The sequence below is a fragment of the Aythya fuligula genome, chromosome Z (genome assembly GCF_009819795.1).
Source record: "Aythya fuligula isolate bAytFul2 chromosome Z, bAytFul2.pri, whole genome shotgun sequence".
Lineage (NCBI taxonomy): Eukaryota > Metazoa > Chordata > Aves > Anseriformes > Anatidae > Aythya > Aythya fuligula.
The window spans coordinates 44,982,726-45,008,113 of NC_045593.1; the positions used below are offsets into that span (position 1 = coordinate 44,982,726).

The window sequence follows — 25,388 nt, forward strand, 5'->3', positions numbered from 1 at the left end:
TGTATATATTGCTTACAGCAATCCCCAGTCTTTCCTTTAATGAAATAGTTTTCGAAAAAGTCATCAAAGTATTCATGTGGATTTCACATCGCTTCAAAACACTGACTACTCAAGCCAAAAAACAAAGTGTTGTTGGGTCAAAGCTTGCAGAAGAGAGTTTCTGGGCACAGCATCCACTTGCAGAAATGCATCTGGAGAGGAGCTGAGATTCAGAGGATGCACTCAGCGCCCACAGACAATCACTGCCAGGCAGCTGCTGCTGCAGCCAGCCAGCTGCCCGCGCACAGGCTGCCTCGCCGCACAGCCCCCCTCCTGCCCTGCATAACCAAGTGAAGCCCGAGCGAGCCAGAGGCAGTCATTAGGAGACACACAGTATATTCATCTTTCATCCCAAGCACAGTTTACAATACTTTTTTTTTTTTTCTCTGAAAAATAAGCAACAACTTGCTGCTCGTGGAACTTAGCCTTTAAGTAGGTTGTATAAATATTGGAAGTCTGGATCCCAGTTCCAGATCTGGGATTCATGCAGGATCTGAGAGTTGTAGAGTGCTAGGATCTCTGGAGATCCTTTTCTTCACATGACCTCAAATCTGGACTACTCCATCATAGCTCATCTGTCTTGAGGCATGGAAATTTTTATATGTACTTTTAAGTAAAATATAGGTTTAGAGCCTTTTGAAATGTAGACCTTCTTAACAATAAGCTGGTTTATACGCAGTGTGAATTTAGAACATGATAACCTCTCTAGAAGTCACTTACGCTGTTTCTCTGCCTCAGAACAAGATCAACTTGAATGCCTAAGTACAGAAAAAATGTTTGTCGTTCTCTGGGTAGCAGCACTGACGCTGAGAATTAAAGCTTTTAACGTGCTTTTATTATCTAACTGGATATTGCTGGCTTTTTCATGATGGATCAAAGCAAGTGCTTATAGGCAAAAGGCATGTTAAAAACCATACAGGGAAAATCAGATGAGTGTTCAGAGGAAGTGGATACCATCAAGAGTCTGGAACACAAATGGATTGAGCCCCAGAGGATGGTGGGAGGGTTATTATGTTACTTCAGACAATTAAAGAGAACCAATAGATGAACAAAACGATAATGCACCTATTTCTCTTTTTAATCAGTTACAAGCTCTTAAATTTTCAGTGATTTGCTGTTATTTATCACTTTTTTTGATTCTGAAACAGTTAGCCAGGCGGCCCTCCAGAGACTTGGCGTTCTCCCCTCTTCTCAAATTCCAGCTGGAGTTCTAACTGGAAGCCTCATTCTTGCTCAACAAGGAGCACTCATGCAAACAAAACGCATGCTTAACCTGAACCCCTGTAATTATTCAGCAGTCGTGCTCCAAATTTGCTGTCTCTGTAGCGCTGCACAACAGCACTTTCAAATCCTACCAAAGGAGGAGAACACTGTATTTTTAATGAAGAGGATGATTTTGGCACCAGTGTTTGTTGTTTTTTTTTCTTTTTAAATCCATTACTTCGCAAGTACACTATGGTTGTTGTTGTTACAAAATCCTGAAATGACATCATCTGAATGCTAAACGGAACCAGTGCCTAAGTAACAAGGAGCAGCGATCTTTACTTCAGCATATGTCAAGGTTTTATGTTTGAACCTAAAAATATATAGACTGAATTATTAGGTTGCAGGTTCTGTTTTCATTGGAAAGAAGGAAGCTGGAGAGTAATGTGTTATGTTAGAGCGCTATGGGTATTTTGGTTTATAAAAAAAGTTTGTCACTTCTCCCATTGCCCCCCTCCCCAGGTACCCCAGCTATTGAATCTCTTCCATGTACTTAGGTTGGAGAGGATATGAACAATTGAGCCCTTTCTGTCTTTGGAGGAACTTCTACAGACTGATTTAGGTGCTGTAAGGTAGAGCTTATATGCAGTAAGCCCAAGACAAAATTCATTTGCTGAGTTTGGGAATATATTGTTCCTTTTAGCGCTGTTACGGGGAGACTGTTGATATCAATTCTTTTAACTGGGAATGGGAAAGAAAGGGAGGAGGTCTAAAAAAAGAGAAAGAAAGAAAGAAGATAAGCCAACAAAGAGGAATTATGTTTACATTCTTAGAAGAATAGTTGGTTGGAATTAGAAGCGATGTGAAACTTGATACATAACAGAATTCCTGGAAGTGAAATCATCTTGGCAAATGCAGGAGCTTCATACCATAAGGATGGCTGTACTTTAAATGAGGCTGCACTTAAAAATGGGCTGGCCTGGGCCCAAAAGCAGATGGATAGAGTAAATGTCCAAGAAATTCCTGCTGAAATACCATTGCCGAAAGAACAAAATTGTGTGGCTATGTGAGGTGGGGAGTGGAGGGGAAATGGGGGCTAGGGGGAGGGAACAGAAGCAGATAGTTTCTCTATTGATGGTGGTTATACAGCAGGATTTGTAGATTAATCCTTTTGCCAGTGTTGCAGAGTGATGGGTAACCACATGATGTGCCATCTGCCACCTAACTGCTAAGTTAAATTTAGACTTTGCGGATATACGTTTTTATTTTCTTGTTTATCCCTTACAGCAGTTGTTACAAGTGTTATTCAACTTTCTGAATGAAAGAGAGGTAATAACTTTTGAAAGGAGCGTTTGTATTTTTAATGAGGTGTGTAGAAACTTTTAAATGCTTTATTTTTAGGTCACTGTTTATTCCTTCTTTTAAATTACAGTCAATAATCTGTTTTAAACTCTCTGGTTTAATTTTACACTCTACAAATCCACCTGCTTCATTCGCCCATAGCTGAGAAAGTCCTGACTTATTGTTTCTCTCTGTGTAACGAGCATTGAGTGTTAGATATGCTGGGAAAGTGTGAATGCAGCATTTGGGATGCAGTACTGTATGTACACAGAGCGAGGGAAGCACGAAGCACTAGGGACAAGCACTCTGTTTAATCCAGGAATGAAGCATTAGTTGTCAGGTTTTGTGTTTTTTATTATCTCAAGTACGCTTCTTTGATGATGTGATTTGCAGTTTTATAGAGAAGGCAAGTTAGCAATTTGGGAGGAAACCAAGTATTGGCAGTGAGGATGCAGCACATGCAGAAGGAGGATGATTTCGGGAAGGACATCTCTCCTACGAGAGACTTTGGAGGGAGTACGGATTCATGACTTTAACTGCTATGCAGGAAGAGATTTGAGCACCCCACTGGAGATGGACGTGTGTTTGTGTGATCACTAGAAGGGGAAACAGTGAGGAGAGCAGGATTGGAAGGCATGGGGAGGAACTTATAGCATCTCCACTCTTGGGACACCATGGCTTACTGCATCCCTACATCCAACGAAGGGCTAGAGGGGGCATTTTAAGGGCCCTGAGGCTGGACAGGTAGATGGAAATCATAAAAGTCTTGTATTAAGAGTGCTTAGCAAGGAAGACAGCCACAGTGAGCTGACAGTTGCTGAAAGTTGTGGAAAGAATGAGAAGGAGACCTTTCAATTTTATTTAGAAAAGCGCAGTGATGGGACGGAGCAGAAGCTGGAGGTGGTGAACCCTGGAGATGAACAGAAAACCTACGGAGCTGTGCAGCTTACTCAGAAAATTGTTGCTGCAATGAAGGTGAAGGGCAAGCAAGTAACATTTCATACACATTGCAAATCTTCAGCCAAGTCCACAGCAGCAATAAAGCACAGCGAGGGGTGCGTGTCACCCCGGGTCTCACCCGATGGCTGTGGTGGCAGCAAGCCTCACATGTGGGGTGTGCTGTGCCAGCCAGGCAGTTCGTGCATGGCATGCAAGGTGGGGAATGAGGGCGAGCTGTAATGCTCCCGCCTCTCCTAAACCTTTTGGTTCCCAGCTGCATTGCCCCCACTGCTTCTTTTATTCCAGGGGTAGAGTGAAATCATGAGACAATTGAAGCTTGATCTCTCAGCAGCAATGAAACATTTTCTTCAAAGGTCTGCTGTGCCCCCTTTCCACACAAATAGCAATATTACATTTGAGAGACAGGAGCTGTTTCCAGGAGTCTTCAACTGTTTCCCCAAATGAATCTGTCGTGTTGGTGCTGAGAAAAAGAGAGATGCTGCCTAGAGGAATAGTTTGAAGATTTCTGTGCAAATACTTGAACCGTATAAAGTAATTCCGTCAATACTAAATCTTGCACAATTACATAATTACTTTGTGCGAGGTTATTTTGTGTCAGAGTAAAGTCTGTTTTCCACTAAATTTGCGTATTGTATATATATTATTATTTTTTAATTTACTTAAAATTTCATATGGCATTATAAGTCAGTCTGGGAAAACAAAATTTAATTTTTATGGTATCTATGCTGAAGGAAATCAGCTCATAGGGAAGTTGCATTTCCCATTTAAAAAAATAAATTAAAAGGATAAAGACAGTCAAAGTGTTAAGCTGAGTTTAAGAGTAAGTAGTGTAGTCAGTCGAAAGACAGGACCTAGGGTTAAACTTCGAGACTGGCTAAGGCTGTGCAGGGACTTCAAGATGCATCTTTCTTGCAAAACATTTTTCCCTGAGCAGGTGGTTTTGAAGGACTTACCGAAATATCTCTCACACTATTGAGTTGTCATCTGCCAATTAGAGTTTACAAATGCTAACTCTTACTTGAAGTCCTAGGTAAACTTCATTATTTAATGTTTTTAAACAATTATGAAACGCCTTGGTATGCTTGGCTGTGACTAACAATAATGTGCCTTGTGTGGCGGTTCAGTTTGGATAATAAAGTATTTGTTGAAGTATGAATCTTTTGTTTATGCAGTGTTTGGTTTCTCAGAGCTTTCTGTTCTGTACTATAACTCCTGTATTCTCCTTCTTCGTTATTTGACCTAAACCAATGATATCTTTCAGTAGTCAAGTATGTGTTCAATATGTTCAATACAAATCGTCTTCAGACATGATGTTCTTCGTGTGATTATTTATATTAAATTCGCCATATGTATTTCTGTTTCAAGGTGTGCTTATCCCTGCTTACATTTTGGATGATGTCCTTGAACACTATACATTTGCCTGTTCTGTAGTATATGACACGTCATGGCAAGTTGCTCAAATATGCAAACATCCCTTTAAAGTAAAGAAGCAAATCACAGTCCAGTAACATCTAATTAAATGTCAGGGAGGTGGGCTACATAAAGAAAATACAAACAGCCCCTGTTTCAAGCAGAACCTGTGCTGCTGTTTTTTCAGGTGTTTTCGTAACTGTTTTCACATTGAATCACACAGTAAAGCATCTATAACTTCGTGTTTCATAATTTCCTCCACTCTTTTCCCCCCTACCAAGTGACATGTCAATGCTCAGGAATAGCTCAGAGCAAAAGTATTTCTGACTTCACAGGGAGACCTGCTGTTATCCCACTCAGAGCACGTTTTACACACTGCTGTCCTGTTCACTTCGGAGCTCTGACGGGAAACGAAGCCTTCCTTAAAGGCAAAAGTTGTGGAGACCTTATCTTCAGCTAAAAGAGAGGTCTGCACTCTCGTTTGGTTGCGCAGCAGCCATTCTTGGCAAGGGCTGTGCATCAGCCTTCAGGCAAAGAACATCGGCAGGATGCAAATCTTGCAAGTTTTTTGACTTTTTGATTTTTTTTCCCTAGATTTTGTGCTACTAATTAAAACCCCTTCGAAGGACAGTAACCCAGTTACTGCATACAAAGGTGGAGTATGCCAAATATCTTGCTTCTCCACATTGTGCTGTGTATGACATAAACCATAAACAAAACGTCGTGCAGTCATACTTTGTTTTTTGTCCTGTTTCTACAGTGCTCTTCTAACACACAGAGATTTGGGCATATTTACAAGTCCACAAAGAGTTGATGAAAGTGTTTACATGAACTGCATGTAAACAGGAGGGAATAAACTGGATTTTTTGTGTTTACCTCTTCCTTTGTTCCACTCCACAAAATTAGGCCCGGTCATCAGAAGACTACCTCTCTTTCTTAGACTTCATATCTTTAAGTGTGAACAAATCACTGTTCATCTGCAGTTGAAGTTTACTGTCACAGAGCTGATACTTAGAATCTGCTGCTTCATTGCTGCATGATGGGCTGTACTAGTTAATAAGTGCTGTTGGGCTCAGTAAATGTATGCACAGGTGTGTGTGTGCATGCTTTGACAGGTTTAAGCTTGTTTTGCGTTAACTATGTTGGAAAAACTGTACCATTGTTCTGTGCATAGGATAAAATCTCCAGCCGATCAGCCTCTGCCTTGTAGGCGTGGCTGCTGGGCCAGGGGAAGGTGTGTTAGTGTGCTTGTTTTAAATGTCAGGATGTGGGTAAAAGATAGTGAAAATTTTCCACGTTTGGCATTTTCTTCACCTCCCTCACTGCTGAGCCAGCCAGTCCCATCTTCTTGTGCTTAATGATAGTTATTACTCTGAGGAGCTGTGTTCGGTGAGAAGTGCAATTGACTGGATTTGTGCATAGATTGCAGTGAGCCCTGGCAGCGCCAGTCACACCTCTAATCACTTGACTTTTTAAATTTGAGGCCCAGAAATTGCTATATTACCATGATAAACTGGCATCATGAAGGCACGCAGTAGTCTCTCGTTCAAGGCTGGATGCTCATGCATATATATACGCAGATCAAAAAGTCATCTTCTGCACTCCATTTCTTTCTCTCTCTATTTTAGCCCATCATCCCTTTTGGTTGTTCCTCTAAAATTTTCCATATACTAGTTGAGCAATATAAAGGGTGTAAGAAGTAATGTGGGAAACAGTGAAAATTTTGGTATACTTCTTGGGCTCCATTGTAGATACTGAAGTGCTTTATCATGCTGTTTTATGTGTTCCCTTGGGACTAGAGGCTCTTCTGGATTCCTCAGAAAACATGGTAAAGACTGAAGAATTGTTGTTTTTTTTTAAGCATAGGAAACAGTCTGTTAGCAGCCTAGCAAAGCTGCAGAAAGCAGGAGAGCAACAGAGGCCCCCAGCTTCATCAGTGTGATGGGTTGAGGCTGACAAGGGTTTCTGCTGGAGGTAAATGTTGAAATAGATGAAAATTGCTTTTTAAAATAACCAAGCCACCAAGAAAAAAAGCACATGCTTATAAAATGCTGTGGGAAGTGACAAATAGGCAAAATTTCGTATTTCTGTGATTCTTTACTTTCTGTTGTATCCTGCGACCTGTTTTCAGGGGAATTCTGTACATTTGTGGTAGGTAGTGTAGCTTCTGGATACACTTAAATAGGCTATGTTTTTGCTGTCTTTTATACTTTTTACAGTGTCTGAAGCATCAGGTTCTGGTTCCTTCATCTTAGCCATTCTTTATAGCTACTTTCAGGCTGTTTCTCTTTCCATTAATTTTATTAATAGGCTTAAAGGTACGCTGTTCAGACTGTGAACAGGTAGTACAGGAGAGATTTCAGGTGGTTTAGACAAAAAATGGTTTCAGCTGACTTCTATACACAAAGAAAATGATATATGGCTTTGCCAGATTTTCCCCAACAGGAATAATTTCATATAGTAATAATACGGATTAATTTTGTAGTGGGTTTCTTTTTTGTTTGGTTGGTTTTGCGTAAAGTATTACATAAAGGAAATGGGAGTCCTTCTTGTATTTTTAATGTTTTAGTATAATCACGTTAACTGAAGTATTTGTGTTCCTGCGGGAAGGTAATCAGACTTTCATTGTCACATACACTGGGCCACTATACTGTGATCAGGGCACTTCTGAAGCTCAATAATTTGACACCAAAAGACATTCCAACTCAGAAATTAGGAAAGGAGTTTCAAGAATTCTCTGAAGTTAATAAGTGCATAAATGCTTCTGTGTATAAAAAAGGAACTAGAAAGTTAAGAAATAGTTGCCAGTGTGTTTGTTTTGCTTTATAAATCTGATCTTGTCTTCCCCTTCCTTATTGTTCTTTCCATTTTCAGCTCTGCTGCTTTTCCAGCAGATTTCTAAGGAAAGCCTACCAGCTTGTATTTTATTCATGAGTAAAAATTACAACTTGATTTAAACCCTGTGTGTGCTGGAAACGTTGCACAGCACAATCACATAATGTGTTTCTATTCTACCTTTGTTTGTATTTGCAGAACTCTTCTATTTTTAGTTTCATGGTCAAATTTAATTAGAGCCTTGTATTTGCTTCTCTATGTTAGTAGTAGCTGGAAAAGGCCAGCCCTAACAATGATCTGTGCAGGGCATCATTAGATTTCAGCAGCCTCATTCTCTTGCTTATTAACTCATAAAGCATTTGAGTATTATTTTCTCTTTAGTTTACAAGCTGCGTGATGTTTAACTCCTCTTTCAGCTCTTTTCTTTATTACTGCTTTTCTGTGCATCTCTTGAATTTACTTCTATTTTCGTGCCATGCCCAGTGTGCCCTTTTCCAGAACAAGAGCTTACGCATGGCTGAAACATGCTTATGGTGACTGACAGGCTTCAGCTGCCTGCATCTCGGTAAGTGGGTGTCATTCCCTCGTGTTACAGGGTAGTCAAGTACTTCAAGCACTGCAACTCTGGGCAGACTGAAAACATTTTGTCCAGCCATGGATGCAGAGCAGACAACTGCATCGTCAACCGAGAGATGTGAGTCTGCATAAGCACTTGAAGTGTAAATGTGTTACTTACACTGAAGACTGTTGAGCCAAAGCTGGTGTTTTTTTTTCATAAAAAATAATTTTAAAAAGGAAAATAGCCCCATCATCTGCCCAGCATCCTTCAGATACAGGCATGCTGCAGTGCTCTTCTCTTCATTTTGTTTGCCGTCTCTTTTTAGAGCTTGCTGGTACTCAGAGGGCTCTGGGCTGAGCATTGCTATTGACGTTCTCTGCGTCCTTGCCAGTGAATTAAACATTGCAGGGCAAGGGAGGGAGCACAGAAATTTTGAGCACTTTACAAGTGTTTCCGCCTTCCAGAGCCTGAATAAATAACAGTATGAGCACATCAGCCCATCCTGCTGTTGTTCCCAATCTGCCTGTACTTTTCAGTTGACTGCAAAATTAGAAATGCAATTTGGAGGAAGAGCAGGAGAATCGTGCCCTCCCCCACCCCCCCCCCCATTGTGCCTCCTGGGTATGAAGTGGGGACAGGAACGTGCACATGTATCCCAGTTTCATTATCTGTCAAAATCAGTGAAGATTGTTCCCTGCAGGCATAATGCTGGTGGCTAGCAGGGGTTGTCTTTTGAGCATGGTGCACATGGAACACCACTGCTGCCAGCCACCTCTGCCTGGAGTGCTCCATTAACCCCGGAGAGCTCCATTAACCCTGGCTTACCCCACCCTGTTAATGCTGATGATAGCTTATCTCCTCAATGGGGTAAGTGTAACACTTGGTACTAGTGACTCTCAACCCTTGGCACTGTAGTCCTACGCATCAGAGAGGCTCTCAAGTGCCTCGTAACATTTACCAGGTTGTGCAAGACCACGAAGAGGCGGTGGTAGGAGGGAGCAGTTTGCCTCCAATTTGGCCTTGTAGCTGGACAGACAACATGAAGGTTATCTTTAATTTATTTAGGAGATGGAGGGGGACTTAATGTATCTATAGCCCTTTACGGTTTCTGGAGAAATCCTCTTTTCCTTTGGAAAAGATGCAGGTGCTGACACTTTGCCTGAGAGTTTTGTGAGAATTAGCCTTCCGAGCAGAAGCTCAGATGTTTTCTGCCGTGACAGGGAGCTGTGTGTGGGTGGCAGCGGTGACTGATGGAGACAGCTAACAATGGGACACTGGAGGTGGCTGTTCTTGGAAGAAGATTAAAAAAAATAAAACTTGGAAGAAGTAACTGCATGAGAATATGAGTTGCTGTACCTCTAGAAATAAATCCAGTAGAAGTGATTCCGTACATTTTAAATGCTACAGCAGTTTCCCTTAAGTGGCTGCCAAAAGGAGAAAGCAGTTTCTTCTACAAGGTATGTATTACCGAGACACTGGGCTTTATGCTGAGGTGCCTGTTCAGTGCTACTTTGGCATCCTGTCAGTGAAGTGATACGAGCAAATCCACTGATCCCAGCAAAAGGAGATTTCTCATCTTTTCACAAAATGCCCTGCTCTTTGCTGTGGATACTGGGGAGGACAGGGAGGGAATAATCATCTGCTCAGTTGGCCTTCCCTGCTGCAGTTTCCTGCGAGAAAACTGCTACCTGCATTTTGAATTTGCAGACTCATATATCAGCACAAATAGTATGTATGAGCAGGGCGTGGAGTGTTGGGAGAGGATGTTTGCTTTGCCACTTGTAAAGTGAGAAGATCCTGAGGTGCCAGAAAAGAGAAGAGGAGGTCTGAGGAAAGGCAGAAATATCCCTAGTCTGCTAGCAGCTGTTTTGTTGGGGAAACAGTCCTATGGTTGATTTGTGGTTTCTTTTGCATGCTTATCTAGTAGTGTAATTTAAGTGTCTCCCCACTGGATTAATAAGGTTTTAAAAAGGAGAGCAGTCACATAGTGAAAGGCGTAATATCTGAATATTAATACATCAGATTTCTAGAGCTGCGTAGTGAATATCAATTTTTTTTAAACATTATTTAAAACATTAAAACATTATTAAAACATACAATGCTTTTTTTAAAACATTAAAAAAAAGACACCATGATGTCAGAAACATCCTGAGACACCTTGTTACTCTGGTATCAGTGTAATTTCCTTCATTTGTATTCCCTGCTTCCAATAATAGAGTCCTTTGTGGAGAGTTGCATAATTCCCCCATACCTGCACATCTGTGGCAATAAACATTAGAAACCGGCGCCTGGGGGGTTACTTCAGCACCTCTGTGCCCAACTTGCAGCTCTGTTGGAAGGCTCTTGCAGCAAAAGCTTCTCTCATCACTGACAGAGCTCATCTGGAAAAGCTGGTGGTGCTGCAGGCTGGGGGTGGGAAGCAGCACAGAACGTGGAGTAGGTGATGGGCCTGCCACCCCTAATCACTATGATCAGCCGTCTGAAAGGGAAACCATTCACAAGACAGAACCTTCTCACAAGGAAAATGGATTCTAAAATGTCTGTGCCTGTAGTTAAAACTCTCCATCATTCATGCTAATTATTAGTTGTTTTGAGATCCCACTAAGCCAGGACCAATAAAGACTGGAGTGTTTGTTCTTTACTGGGAATTTTGTCACATCTTTGCATAACTTTTGCACATATATATATATATATATATATATATATATATATATATATATATATATATATATGTTTTATAAAGGGCAGCAGATCATCTTCATGTTATTTAAAAAAAGACAGAAATTTAATGGTTAGCTAATAGGATAAGTACTTGTTCAGAAGCAAGTCTGAAAAATCACTGGATGTGGAGACATCGTGCCAAGTGTCCTGAAAAGAGTGGATTCAGGATAGTAATTAGCTGCTGGTTGAGTAAGAATTGCAAGATCACAAAACAAATTACTGTTATTAGCAGAAGTATTTGTTCTCCCATCGAGCTGTCATCCTGCTTCACTGTTGAACCTGATCGTGCCATGAGCAGAAAAAAAAAAATGTCAGAGGCTTTATTTATGTGGGCCTATGTGATTTACTTTTATATTTCTTTAAGGTAAGTATCTCCTAAAATGACACTGTTTTTTGTGACCTAGGCACAGTAAATCAAACCTACAAAAGCGTGAGAAACTATAAAACTAAAGTGCTTTTTTTTTCTGGCTTTGAAGAAGCCGAATGAATGAATGCTGGACCTGGAACTAAAGGATCAGTAGGAGGATGTATGGTCTAACGCATTTGTATCCAGTAACAGAGCTGACATACACCAGCTCGTTGCTGCAGTTCTAATGGTTAAAGTTCAGTAAATACCCTTTGATTTACACCTCTCCTGTGCTTTTAAAACCGGAGTTTAGAGAGTTGTAAATCATCATGGCTTAGAGATCTCTGGCATGAAATACTTCCTTTGATTGCAGCTCAGAAATGATCTGCATATACAGTGTTCAATAACAAACAGCTAATTCTGGTGTTACATGCTGAATACCACAACAGGAACAAGAAGGTTATTTGGTGCATAATTGGCACTTACTCTAGATACCTGTTAGTTGATAACTTTCTTGCACTCTTGAGCAATGTCAAAGGTATGTGGAACCTCACATCCTTTAAAAAAAAAAATAAGCATAGATGGCAGCAATCTATAAAGTCGTTTGGTATATTGGTCTTCTGATAACACTTTTATATTGAGTTGTGGTAAATCAGGTTATCCTTGAAACAGATGGTTGTAGTTGGAGGAAAGAACGACTGCAGAAGGAAGATAGCTTGGAAGAGGAGGAGGAGGAGAGAGATCTACTTGTTTTAGCTCTTCTACTCCTTTGTTTCAGTAGGTCAGCCTCATGCTGTAATACGATAGTTGACCCGTTGCCAACATGAGATGAAAGAGCTCTTAGCCTTAAAGGCATCAGAAACATGAAGTCATTTTGGCGAGTGTTGTAATTCAAGTACCACTAACACCATGGAGAAGCTGTCTTTCTTTAGCTTAAAGGTCCACAAACAGTGCGTGTTTAAAAGCACTTGCAGAATGCTTTTTATTTAGAGAGGAGCTCAAAATGCATTACTCTTTGTTGAAGAAATACTAAAGGAAGAATTCTGTCATGGGCTAAATATCTGATATTTTAAGTGTAAGAATTCTTCAAAGTCAATGATGTATGCATTTTCAGTGAAACGTAGATAATTCTTAATTCCAGTCAATTTTTCATAATAAAGAAAAAGATTTTTTCATAATAAAGAAAAAGATTTGGTATCCAAGATACCAAAATGGATACCAAAATGTATTGTACATACATTTTATATACAAAAGTGACTCCAGAGTCACTTTTCAGTTTTAGCCTCTCCCGAGTCTTATATTATCAGTGATTCTGTTTCTTGCTTTTTCTTGGTGGTTTTTGTTTTTGTTTTGTTTTTGTTCTTGTTTTAATCTGTATCTGTTCTAGAATGTCTGAGGTAAGCATTGACAAGAAAGTGGTTAAACTTAATAGTTTTATCACTGAAAAGGCCTAATATATTTCCTTTCTCTGGCTAATGACTATTCAATTGTTCTGAGGTGAATGTGTTTTTTTTTCCTTTTGCAATGGATGCATGCTGTTGGAAGAGAATAGCTGTTACACGTGCACACACAGAGTAAATCGTAAGCTTCTTGGAGCTGTGAATCACTTAGCTGTAAAGTCATTATTAATGTGCTGTTTGAGTGCATATACAACTGCAAATCTGTGCAAAAAATAGATGGTAATAGCTTAAAATCATGATGTGGGCTGTCTCACTTATGCAAAGATTGCCCCTCTTTTCAAACAGGAAAAAAAGAAAAATAACTGCAGTTATTGTTGCTGGGCAGAGAAGGCTTTTATCTAGCCCCAATATTTTTCTGCCTGTGGTATGGGGAGATGAGGGTATTTGTAACAAGCTCTCCTTCAAAGGAGTAGCTGAAGAGACAAGGAGATAGATTCCCAGAATTTCTCTCTGGTTTTCTGCTATGCCACGTGCTTGTAACTTCTCTGAATATTGCAGTAGAACCCAGGAAAGGAAATTAAGGGTATAGAAGAAAGTGTAATGGATAATAATATTGAGCCCGTTGTGATTAAACGAAAAATTACTTATCTGTACTGGTGGCTACTGGCAGCATTTCTTTACCATGTCATTTAACGTGTGTACCCATCCTGTGGAGCGCAGTGCTTTCATCCCATGATCAGCTCTCTAGATTGCTACATACCATTTGAGCCTATGGATGAATCATAAACAGCAATACTGCGCTTCCTCTACCAAACAGGATAGCCTTTTAGCCAGAAAGCCAGTTGGCCAAATGAGCAGTCTTTTTACTTCCTTCTTACTCACGAGCTGGGCAAGCTGTTCTGAGTGGTGGTGGTGCCTGTGTCTGCTGCCTGACTTTGCTCAGCTTTGAACTTTCTGAAAAATAGATCGTGTTTTCAGTAAAACTGAATGCCTCTGTATCTCTGGAGGCGTACTTGTTGAACAGGAGAGAGGCAGAGAATTACAGCATTTTCTCTCTGTAAGCAATGGCCCAGAGTGCTGCACAAGCACTTCTCCGCAGCAGTGCAGATACCTGAACGCATTCTCCACTCCGGCTGGCTGTCCTGTCCTGCAAAATCGTGCCTACCTGCCCAGAGTCACTGTTGTTGCTGCAGAGTTGAATTGAACCAAGCAGAGAGGGTCAAGATTACCTTAGAGCATTTTTGCTAGCCCTCTGCTGTTGGTTTAGAACAGCACAGATCTTCCAGAGGTCCCGTACCTTGTCTCCTAGTCCTGTTTGAACGCCTGCGATGTCCAAGATTTCAGATGGCTCTAGCTGCTTAAGCTTAGCCAAGTGAAGTAGGTCTTCCAGGCTACACCTAATAAGAAAGAGGGTACAACTGGCACAGTCCTAAGCACAACTCAGTCCACTACAACAGTTTGTAAGAATAATACATGTTGGCAAACCTGGCCCTTGACAGCTTCGCTCTGTGAGCAGTGCAGTGCTACCTTTAGAACAGAGCTACGCAGGGGAAGGACAATGCAAGAGAACTTAATAAATAAGTAAATCATTGCCTTCAATATTTTTTACTCATGCAACGTAGTCAGCTTACAAATTAATTGATTTAATGAAATAATGAAGAGCAACACTTGAGGGTTGATCATAATGTGGAAGTAAAACCAAACCTCAAAACTTAGATCGACCGCTTCTCTCTGCATTTACTTCTCACTGCCCGTGGCTACATTCAAAGGCCAAGCTGATCTTAGCTACTGCAGAGCCTTTTTCCAGAAGGTGGAGGAGGTTCATGGCTCTAGCCTGCCTTCTGCAGGTGAGAGTCATTCAGCCTTGCCCAACTGCGTGTCCCAGCGCAGGACAGTTTGTCGCTCGGGTTTCTGTGTGGGGTCAGCTTAGCAATGGTAGTAGTGGTGGCCCAACAGCATGAGTATTCTCCATCTGGTCCCAGCCATCCAAATTCAAAAATCAGGAGCTTGATTCTCCCTTAGATTGTCTCGCAGAACCACAGAATGGTTTGGGTCGGAAGGGACCGTAAAGATCATCTAGCTCCAACCCCTCTGCCATGAGAGTTGGCTCATTATCTTCGTTTATTGCATAATACTGCTTTTATCAGTTACCTTCCGTTTTCTGTCTGACATGCCTTCCTTAACTGTTTAATTACTTCATCACTTCATTTGGCATATACTGTTTCTCAGTCATGAAGTAGTGTTACGGATTGAGTTCATTCACGACCTGTGTAACTTTGAGTGATTCCCACTTGTCATTTCGTCATTATGTGATGTCCTTTCTGCAGGTGATGCATTGTCCTGCAGATCTCTGTCAGCTGTAATCAATTAACAAGAGTTAGCTCCTCTCCCAGGTACTGAGTGGAATGACATATGCCTGCATGTTACATCCGTGTGTAGATATTCAAGCTTACTGAGCTTGTCTTTGATTTAACCACTGCTGTAAACGTGCTTTAAGGGCTACTGCTTCTTTGGTTGACAAGATAGGCTACATTTAGCCTATTTTCTCATCGTTATTATTCAGAGATTTTGCAAGTACTTTGTGCAGCTAAACAAACTAGGAACAGAATTACTAGAGAACCCTGAGCAAGAGATTAAGAAAACTTAAGAGAAAAACTCCACACTATTAGAAATCCTACTCTAACACAGCACTAGATTCCTGGAGATAACTGGTCCGAATCAGTATGTACGCTTAGCAGCAGGAAATTTATATGTCAACAATAACACTCTGGAGTCAGCTGCTTCCTGGAGCACTTTCTGGTTTGTAACGCAATCAGTGATATTTATTCTTCAGTACCTTGGTACTGTTTTCACCTTCAAACGCTTCCTGCTTGAGATGATGATACAATGAATGTAATTCTTGATACTACAGTAAATAAAATATAAAGTAATATCTTGAAAACACAGTATCCTTTTAAAAACTAAATAAAATAAAGGTAATACCTTGACTGTAAAGTAGATATTGATAGTTGATAGATTAATAGATTAGAAGAAACTTCTAATTGGTAGATTAGAAGAAACTAAAGACTGTCTGTCTTGGAGAACAAAAAAATTTATCTTCAATGGGGCAGGAGAAATCCAGAAGCAATTACCTTCCCCCATAATCCCTGATGCACATATTTGACAAAAATCTAATGGTCTACACAGGTTTCATCTTTTAATTAGATATGCTGAAATGTATGAGTGTATGTGTGCAGAATTTCAGCTTAGCTTTTTTTTTAACCACATCTAGCTTTTTTCCAGGTGTTAGATTAGATTGCACAAAAAGCAGTTACGTATTTCAGTGGAGCTGGTAATTTAGAGGTACAGCTGTCTCTCCCCATAGTAGTAAGCACAAGCTACTCCTAATTCTAAATCTCCTTGAACCACATACTATTCTTTCTTTCCCTCTCTTTTAGTGGGCAGTTTGCTGTAGTGAAAAAATGCCGTGAGAAAAACACCGGTCAGCAGTTTGCAGCAAAATTCATCAAGAAACGGAGGACAAAATCCAGCCGGCGTGGAGTGAGCCGGGAAGATATTGAGCGAGAAGTCAGCATACTAAAAGAAATTCGGCATCCTAATGTGATCACGCTGCATGATGTTTATGAGAACAAAACAGATGTGATTCTTATTCTGGAACTGTAAGTAGCTCTAGAGACCTGGGAAAGAATAACATTGTTGTTGTATTAAGGAAATTGATCCTTTCTGTAAGAATTGCCATTATTTAATGGGTATCCCTTACCACCCCAAAGATTGCTGATAGGAGCATGAGAATTTTTATTATTTGGAGTTGGGAGGGGCCAGAGTTGTAGCTTCTTGATTTATAGATGCTATTTTTCATTCTAAATGGCACTACGAAGGTTGAATAGTAATACAGTATACTCAGAATTTTTTCTGCTTGTTATTTTAATTGTCATTGATCTTCTGAATCCAGAAGAATAGCCTAGAGCTGAACAGACTTGAAAATAAGAGCAGAGGGAAATACAGATGCTGGATAGAGGTTACTTTAGCAAATTTAGTAGTGTTTTGTGGTGGTGTAAAGCAGCATCACTGAATGCTTCTTTCTCTTTTTTGCCCACATAACAGAGAACAGTATTTTCCCAGTTCTGTCCTGTTGCAATGTAAACTGAACTCTCATATCCGTATTTTAGTTCCCTTCTTTTCTCCAAAGTTATTGCTAATTTATTGAGATAAATATGTCAGCAGAGAACAGTTCTGCATTGCTTCAAGTCTGGCTTCAAGTTCCTCAAAGATTGCTAGTTTAGTCGTTAAGTGTTACTCACCTTTTTCAGCTTGACAGTGTCCAGTAGTAGCACATGCAAGTTTTTACCTTGTTTTGATGCCTGACACAGTCCATATTATGGCCACATTTGTTTGGTATCAGCTAAACGTGTTTCAGAGTATGTATTTCATGCAAGCAAATGTGTCTGATTTGGTACAAGGATCTTGCGCAGCACTTCTCTTTTCCTTGGCTGTTCATGTGATTTTCTTGTAGGTTATGCCTTCCTGTTTACTAACTTTCATAAATGGTATTTCCACTTACTTTATAAAAATACTTTAGGGTAAGTATTAAGTAACATGTAGATTTACAGTATAGATATAAGAAAGAAACTGGTTATTACCTTAAGGAGTTTCGTCTTTGCTACAATATATACACGCATAATATATTAAAACACATTTTACACGTCTTTGGTCCCCCATATGATTGCTTACTGTAATGCTTTAGAAGTCTGGGTGTGAGTTGTTTTTTTTTGTTTTTGTTTTTTAGTTTCAGAAATACACATCTGCATTAGTTTGATTTTGTGTGGATAAGTATTTCTTAAGAAGATGAATAGTATAAAGTAAAACCTCCTCGTAATTCCTGTCAGATCTACTACTCTTGGTTTTTGCTCAAAACACTTTGAGTGTGTCACTGAATATACAACAAAATTAGTTTGATTCTTCTTTTGCTCCCCATTTATACTTGCTCTCATATTCTTCCTATTCATAACCTGTTATTACAGTGCTGCTACTGCACTGCTTTCTTTCTGCTCTGTAATCTAATCTGTTCACATGAAATCAGGAGAGTGACTGGACTTAAAAGCTCTGAAGAAAATTCAGTAGCTGCAGACAGTGGTAGGATGAATGGAAATGTCCCTCTCTCCCTCTTCTTTTCATGGAATTGGAGCTCCATTGGCAGCAAGGTGGCTGTGTGTGTGTCTGTGTACACCCATTGACTTTTATTGAGTGGAAGCAGATTTTGCATCCAACGTGTGTTAATACTTCATAAAATTGATAGTGTGAAGCACAGCAAACTATTTTTAGAGCAGTTTAGCTAATCATTTTGCCAAGTTAATAATCCTGATATAGTGTCAAAGATGTTTTTTTCCACTTTTCAGAACTGCCACATGAACCTTTAAGTTGAAGTGTTACTTTGGTATCACAAAGGTAACATTTAATTAAAGGGTCAGAGAGGAAAAGATGACATGTTAGCAATCTCTTTATAAACTGAATATACTAATTGCTGTAAAGGCCATTTTTAATTATTCTCAAAATCACTATGCTATTATATAAAGCTATTTGAAAGGCAAAAGGATTGTCATTTTAATCATATGTTCAGATACTTAAGTATGTAATCATTTTTTTCTAATGTTCTAATATTCACATTTTGCCCAGGGACCTATTCCCCTGACATTCTTAGTTCTTACAGAACATTTTTAAACAAAGCAAAAATGAAACCGAAATCTCATTAAATAACCCATTTTGCTTCCCTCAGAATCCCTCCCAAGTGAAAATTTTCCCTACTGATTAGAATGTAGTTTGAGTAAGTATCTTCTTCTATAACTAAGTTCATTTGAAAAAAGCATTTTTTTTTTTCTTGTGTATGACTCTAAGAAGAGAAAGCATACCACAAATAAACAGGACTTCACATGACTTACTTTTTTAGATAAGGAATGAAACTGAAATTGTGTTCCATCTACAAAAGCTCATAACAAAATGAAAGTCTAGAAGAAGCACCGATTTGTTATTAATAAGCAAGTGTAATAACACAAGCAGTGATGAGGAAAAAAATCTCTGGTTTCTCTGCAACGTAGAACCTGCAGTCCACAAAAGGCATGCTGCCGCAGCTGTCCTTTTACTGGCTGTCAATTGATGTTAACACACAAGTCTCAGGATGGTGTGTCTGCTGCCTGTTTGCTATTGATTTTTGTCTCCCAGTCCAGCAAAAGGTTTGCAGGATTGTGCATAGCCTTTTAAGCATTTTCCAGCATTATTCATCAGCTGTTTCTAAGGAGTAACTGGCTGTAGAAGTTCTCTCTTCATTCCCTCACTACAAATATTACATCAGCCAACAAAGTATTTATTAGCAATTTGTGTGCAGAAATATGTGGACCATCATTAATTCTTGCAGTGGGAACGTCCTTGCAACACTGGGTGCAAAACAAAATATCAGAAGCTCAATCCATGTTGGTGTTTGGAGCTTTTTCTCTGAAGTACCTTGTGTCAGGAAACTGACCTGTAAAAATTTATGGAATGTTTAATTTCTGAAACTTTAAATCAACTCCTTCCTTAAAGGAGTCAGCAATCACACACAAATATGAAAGGTGCTTGAAGACCATTACTATATTTCTGTCTCTTGGTAAATTTAGAGAAAGCAGGTATGTTTTCACATTTCTAGACAGATACACTGGCAAGTGTGTTCTTGATTTGGAAGTAACCTTCAAAATTCATGCTCTCTGGACTCAAATTCATGCTCCCTGGGCTCTTCTGTCATCTTGCAAGGAATACTGTACATGTTATACATGAACAGGAAAATACTCTCTCTTCCTCAGCTATTACAATTTTAAGTTAGATATCTGCTTTTTCTTCTACTGAAAAAAAAAAAAAAGTCCAAGTTTAATCATACTTATTTCTATCCAGCTACATCACTCGACCAACTAGTCTCTTTTGTATGTTTGTATTTTAGAAGTACTATGCTATTTTCCAGTAAGCTCCACTGAAGCCATCTTCTTAGCAAACTTCACAGACTGTAGAAAACACAGACCTCTGTTGCACAGTAATAATTATTTTCTTTCCTCAATCGTATTTTGCACCTACGTGGTTCCCTTTTCACTGGCCTGCTGGTAACCTTGAATGCATAATCTCCGTCTTTTATTTTGTTTTTACTTCCACTTTACTATGATTTCATTTAGACAACAGACCTACAAAATACACTCACTATGTGGTACTTCATAGAGGTTTCTGTCTGCAGCTGCAAGGAATAAGTACCTTTATCCTAAATCCTGTATAGCAGTTGCTGAAAAATAATGCAGATGGCCTCACCCTTCAAAGCAGCTTGATAGCAATAGCTGATTGTTTTCACTGGAAAGCTGTGGGTAGAATTGTCTGTTAATGCTTTTATCTGCCAAAGAAGTGTCTTCATATCTGAATTAGAAATCTTAATTTAAGGCAGCATGAATTCTTGCAGCATATTTCGGAATGATGAATTTCTGTTTATAAAATTTGGAAAAAGAGAATAATGCTGTGAAAGTCTTGTCTCAGAAAGAGGATAATTATATTAACTTGAAAGTGACTGAACATTAAGTATTCAGGCTCATGGTTTTGTAAAATTAGTTCCTCTATACTTACTTTAGAATTTAGTCCTCCACATCCCAGGTCTCAGAGAGAGCTGCCACCTTCTTGGCACCTCTATAATATTAACCAAAGCATAAGAGAGCAAGGAGAGGGTGATAGATCCATATACAGAATTCTAATAATGTCTTGAATTGCTCATTGAAGACTAAATAAGAACAAGTAACAACAAGCTCTGTAAGCTCCTATCTTATTGGTAAGTTCACTACACTTAGAAGTCAATAGCTTGACTTCTTATGAGGCTTGATGGCAGCATGGAGCTTCTTTGTGTTTTGACCAAAATAGCTCTGAAATTTTTGTTAATTTTCCCTGTAATTTGTCACAAAGTTGTTCTTGACTGGACTGGCCTTGTACTGGCTTTTCAGAGGAGGAGTCTTTGGTATTTACTGGGAATAGCAGCAGGTAAGCAAGCTCCGGAGCACTGGTTTCTAGATATTGTGCCACCTTTTGACTTCAAAATCCTGAATTACAGGCCCTCAAATAGATCCACAATGTTTGTTTAGAAACCCAGGAGTAAAGGCTTCATGGAGCTAAAAGGAAAGAAGCTGAAGCAAATACGACTCTTAACACATTGAACACATCTCATAAGGAGTGCAGTTGGCTCCTGGGCTCTGCATCCAATGGCCCGAGCACATGGTAGTCTTGCCCACTACATTAATGCTTTGTGTATGAAATTTGGGTGTCATGGGCAGGATGAAAATACTAACACACTCAGCAGGGCCAGGATGTTGGTAACCATGCATGGTAACCAGACTGGCACTTATGGAGTTCAGGTGATTAAAACCAAAGTTCCAACTCTGTTTGGGTGCAGAAAGACATGCAGGAGTTTTTGGGTTTCCCTGTTAGTAGAAGTTAACCATCTAACTATTCGTCTACGTTTTGGTGCTTGTGTTCTTCTGACTGGTCATTCTGAAGCCAAATCTTCTTGTTCAATATACAGGAAGAATTCAGGCACACCAGAGAGGATTTCACAACTGTTAGTCTCTCCAGTATGGGTTGGACAAATGAAAATGAGGAGGAGGAGTGATGCAGCAACATGCCTTCTTTTTTCTGTTAGCTAGGTATAGAAAAACTAAGTATGATGTCAAGTGTGTAGGATTAAAAAAGAAAAAAGGCAGCCCTGCATTGCTCTTTCAAAATATTTGATACACTTTTAACTTCAGAGGAATGTCTTGGCAACTGCATGGTTCTTATAAGCTGTTAAACGAAGTGGATAAAACCTTAAGTAAAATGGGAGTGTGAGGAGAAATCTCAAATAATTTTCTTCAGACAGGATCTTCTGTGAAGCTATGTTATTCGTGATTGCGACAGCGGGCGTCCTGCCAATTAGGAGCGCATTTTAGTAAACAAATCATAACCTCTTATTCCCTATTACCTGACACCTGATCACCTCCCCTGTCCTCATGGCCTGAGTACTACAGGTTCACAAGCTACTCGATGCTCCGCTATGTTATATACATATATTACAATTTTTTTCTTCAACCCTTTAATTTCTCCCTTTTCCCTTTGTTTTTCCCTTTCTTATGTTTTGAGAACCTGTGATCTTTGTTTTACTGTTCTCACACTGCTCATCCTGTTTTTCTCAAGTTTCTACCTTATTTTGGAAGAGTGAGGCCTTCTGCTGTCTACTTACCTACTTTGCATTTCTCCTTGTTATGATTACACAACTACCTTGGAATACAGAAAATTAGTTCTCTACTGCAAAAACACAACTTAGTTTCTCACAGGTGTAGAAATATTTCACTCTCATCTTGGGCTGAAATTTTTAAATATGCAAAGATTCATACAAGAGACATCTGACCACAGAATCCATAGCAGAAAACATTTCTTCTGCAAATCGACAGAATTTTTGGATTAGAGAAGAGCTCTTATACCCTATAATGGAAAATAATTCAGGTAACTTATTAAATTGATTCTGCTTTAAAAATTGGAATAAACTGGTTCTGAATTTTAACTTTCTTACTTTATGTTGTTCGGAAATATAAGCAAGGTTGATTAAACCTTGTAATCATGAAGTTAACTAGATTAGGTTGCTTGACAGAAGCAGTTTTGGCTTAGGATTTGGGGTTTTGCTTTTTTTTTTTTTTTTTCAGCTTCATGAGAAATCCTTAGATAATCATTAATTGTCGTTTAGGCAATATTACACTGTGAGCAGTGTGATCAACACAGCATGTGACTGGGTCGTTTTGAGGTGGCCACGCTGACTATGAAGGTTAACTGTTATTGTGTAGGTTCCCGTAATGACTACCTCCAAGATCTTCTGCTTAGTTATATTTCATACTTGAGGAAACCCGATGAGTTGCAAAAGCGCTATTGAGAAATCCTTTTTCCACAGGTATTTTCTTTTCCAGAGGGAAATATGTGGGAGGCAAAGGCATCTGCCAGCCTTCCTTTGATAAGGCTAGGAATTGCACCTACCACTGCTGTATTTTATGGGAATGTGGTTGACCCAAGGTGTTGTTTCACTTGCACCAGCTCAGGAAAGCTAGCACCTCTACCTAGTAATATCAGGGAAGCAGAACATAACAGCTTTGCTCCTAATGGAAATGATAGTACAAAATATTTTTCTGTGCAGGGCTGTTCCTTTTTCTAAAAGCAGGCTCTGCTGTTAAGAAACAGTGTCAACTGGAGTCACAATGCAGCAGTGAAACTAGATTTACTCTGCTCTTAGGGCTTTGTGTTACAGCATACCAAATAATAAAACCTGCCCCTTAGAATTGAGATGTGACCTCCATCAATCACCAATGTTTATCATATTGAGCCAAGGACATGAACAACATTTTTTTTTTTTTTTTAAACTGTAGAGTGTTTCCATTTTAAAAGTAAACAGAAAAGTTTTATACAGGAACACTGAGGAGTTAATGCTTCAAAGGAGACCATGATGTGCCTCTTTTAGGTTCCTCTTTTAATGAAGGGGTATGGCTTGTTGCTCATCCATTACCTGTTAGCAGCTTGCAGACCAGAGCTGTGCCAATGCACAGATGAATTGCTCAGAAAGCTGTCTGTAACTCCTATCGGCTAACAGCAAGTGCACAGAGAAATCAGTGCCCTTCCCAAGGAGACACATACATTTCCTCTGAAGTGCTCCGCCGGAGGAAACCCTTGCGCTTAGCGAGCCCCTTGCCTCTGCTCCCTGGGGGAAGGAGGTCTCAGCCAGTCCGTGGCTGGCAGCAGCCATGTAGGTGCTGCTGTGTGGATCCCTGAGCAGGGACTTACAGGCAAGCTGGAAGCTGGGCTTTGCTATTCTCTGGCTGCAGGGAAACCTGTGCAGTCATCTAGTTTCAGCCAGCTTTAAACAGGGTGTTCATGCACCGGCAACCTCAAACCTAACCTGTTTCTGGTAATGTTAGAAGCAATGAATTGTAACAGAGGTGAAGTCAGCGTACTTCTTGGGAGAAGCTGAAATTTATAAGGATTGGTCGTAGGCGTTGAGATACAGAAAAGTCTCCCCCTTCTCCTTCAGCCAGAGAGTGCTGCTGTGTGTAGGATAAAGCTACGGGCAGGTATTTTGTGCAGGACAGCATTTTTGTTGTTAAAATTCTGGCTTGCAGTTTCACATCTGAAGTTGAGCACAGGATAATGAAATATACTGTGTTTATTTAGTATGGGGCTACATTATCCTGGCTGAAGTACTAGACTTTAAAAACTAATGGCATAAAATTCATGAAAACTGAAGTGTATTATATACTGTACAACCAGTGTCTTCTACTGGCTTGTTTTAAGCAGTTTCTTAGTCTATAGTTTTTGGAAGACCACTCAAGATTATTCAGTGAGCCCAGGTATATAATCTAGCTATAAAATCTGTGAAAACAGACTCTGCTGATTAAAGGAACTGTGATCCAGTGAATAAATTGCAGAATGGAAATTTAGCTTGTAAGGGATGTTGAGTGTGGACCTGCACTAACATTCTATAACTTGTTCTAAAGCAATTACCTTATACCAATACAGTGTTTTCCTGTATTCCTGCAGTGATGTAGTTTAATATTAGACCTAACGAGAGTCAGCAGGAAGGTAGCAGAATAAGCAGTTTTCTGATAAGCATTGAAAGGAAGCTAAGAAACAATACCTGCCTTATTAAGCTCTCATAGGGATGTGAGTTTATTTAAGGGAACAAGCAAGCACAGAGTCTGTGGAGGCTTCCTGGGAAGCTGGCCTTTTCTGAGTTTCTAGATTGTCTTGTGTAGCATTTCAGCCATCATTGTTGTATAACCCTGTTTCTCTTGTGCTTTGTGTCCCTACCAGTATAATTTAGCTTTACTTGTTCTGGAAAGCTGTCTGGGCACCGTGCTTACCTACCATCACAACTCTCAAAGGGAAGAACCTGAGGTACTGTGCTCACTCCCAGCAGCTGAAAAATGACCAACAGAAAGTTATAATGGCCTAGTCTGTGCGTTGAAACCACATGGGACTGATACCACTCCAGGCATTTTCAGATAAGGTGTGTCATGTGCAGGGGTGCGCTGCAGTCCCTCAGATCAGAGCTACAGCTGGCTCAGGAGGAGTGCTTTGAGTGTGTTAGATCTAGTGCCTCCTGGTTTGGCTATTGAGGAAGCATTGCCATGTCAGTTAAGCACAAAAAAGCACACAAAGCTGTGGAAAAATCTACCAGTCCTGCTTGCTATTTAGCTCCCAAATTAAAATATTTTAACACATCTTCTTTAAATCTTAATTTCTAGATTTGCAAGCACTAGGTATATTACCTGCAAAATACAGGTAGTGTTTTATTTCACATTATTCGCAGACCTTTGGCAAAGACGGGATGATCGTACTCCGCAGCACATGTATGTGATCTCATGCAGTTAGCTATTCGTAAATGCACCATCTTGGAGACACACAAAAAAACAGTGTACATTAAACTTGTAATTTCATGTGGTCTAAACTTTCAGGATGTGAAAATCCCCAAAACAGAACAATTGCAGTTAAGAAGAAGCTGAGGATGGGAAGG

General features: G+C 39.8%; 1 protein-coding gene across 1 annotated transcript in view; it reads left to right on the forward strand.

Moving 5' to 3' along the window:
* DAPK1 (death associated protein kinase 1) overlaps positions 1-25,388 on the forward strand; it is an 89,046-nt gene that overhangs the window by 21,302 nt on the left and 42,356 nt on the right. Inside the window, exon 2 of the mRNA XM_032205731.1 lies at positions 16,252-16,473. Coding sequence (XP_032061622.1) covers positions 16,252-16,473 — 222 coding nt within the window. The remainder of the gene's footprint in view (positions 1-16,251; positions 16,474-25,388) is intronic.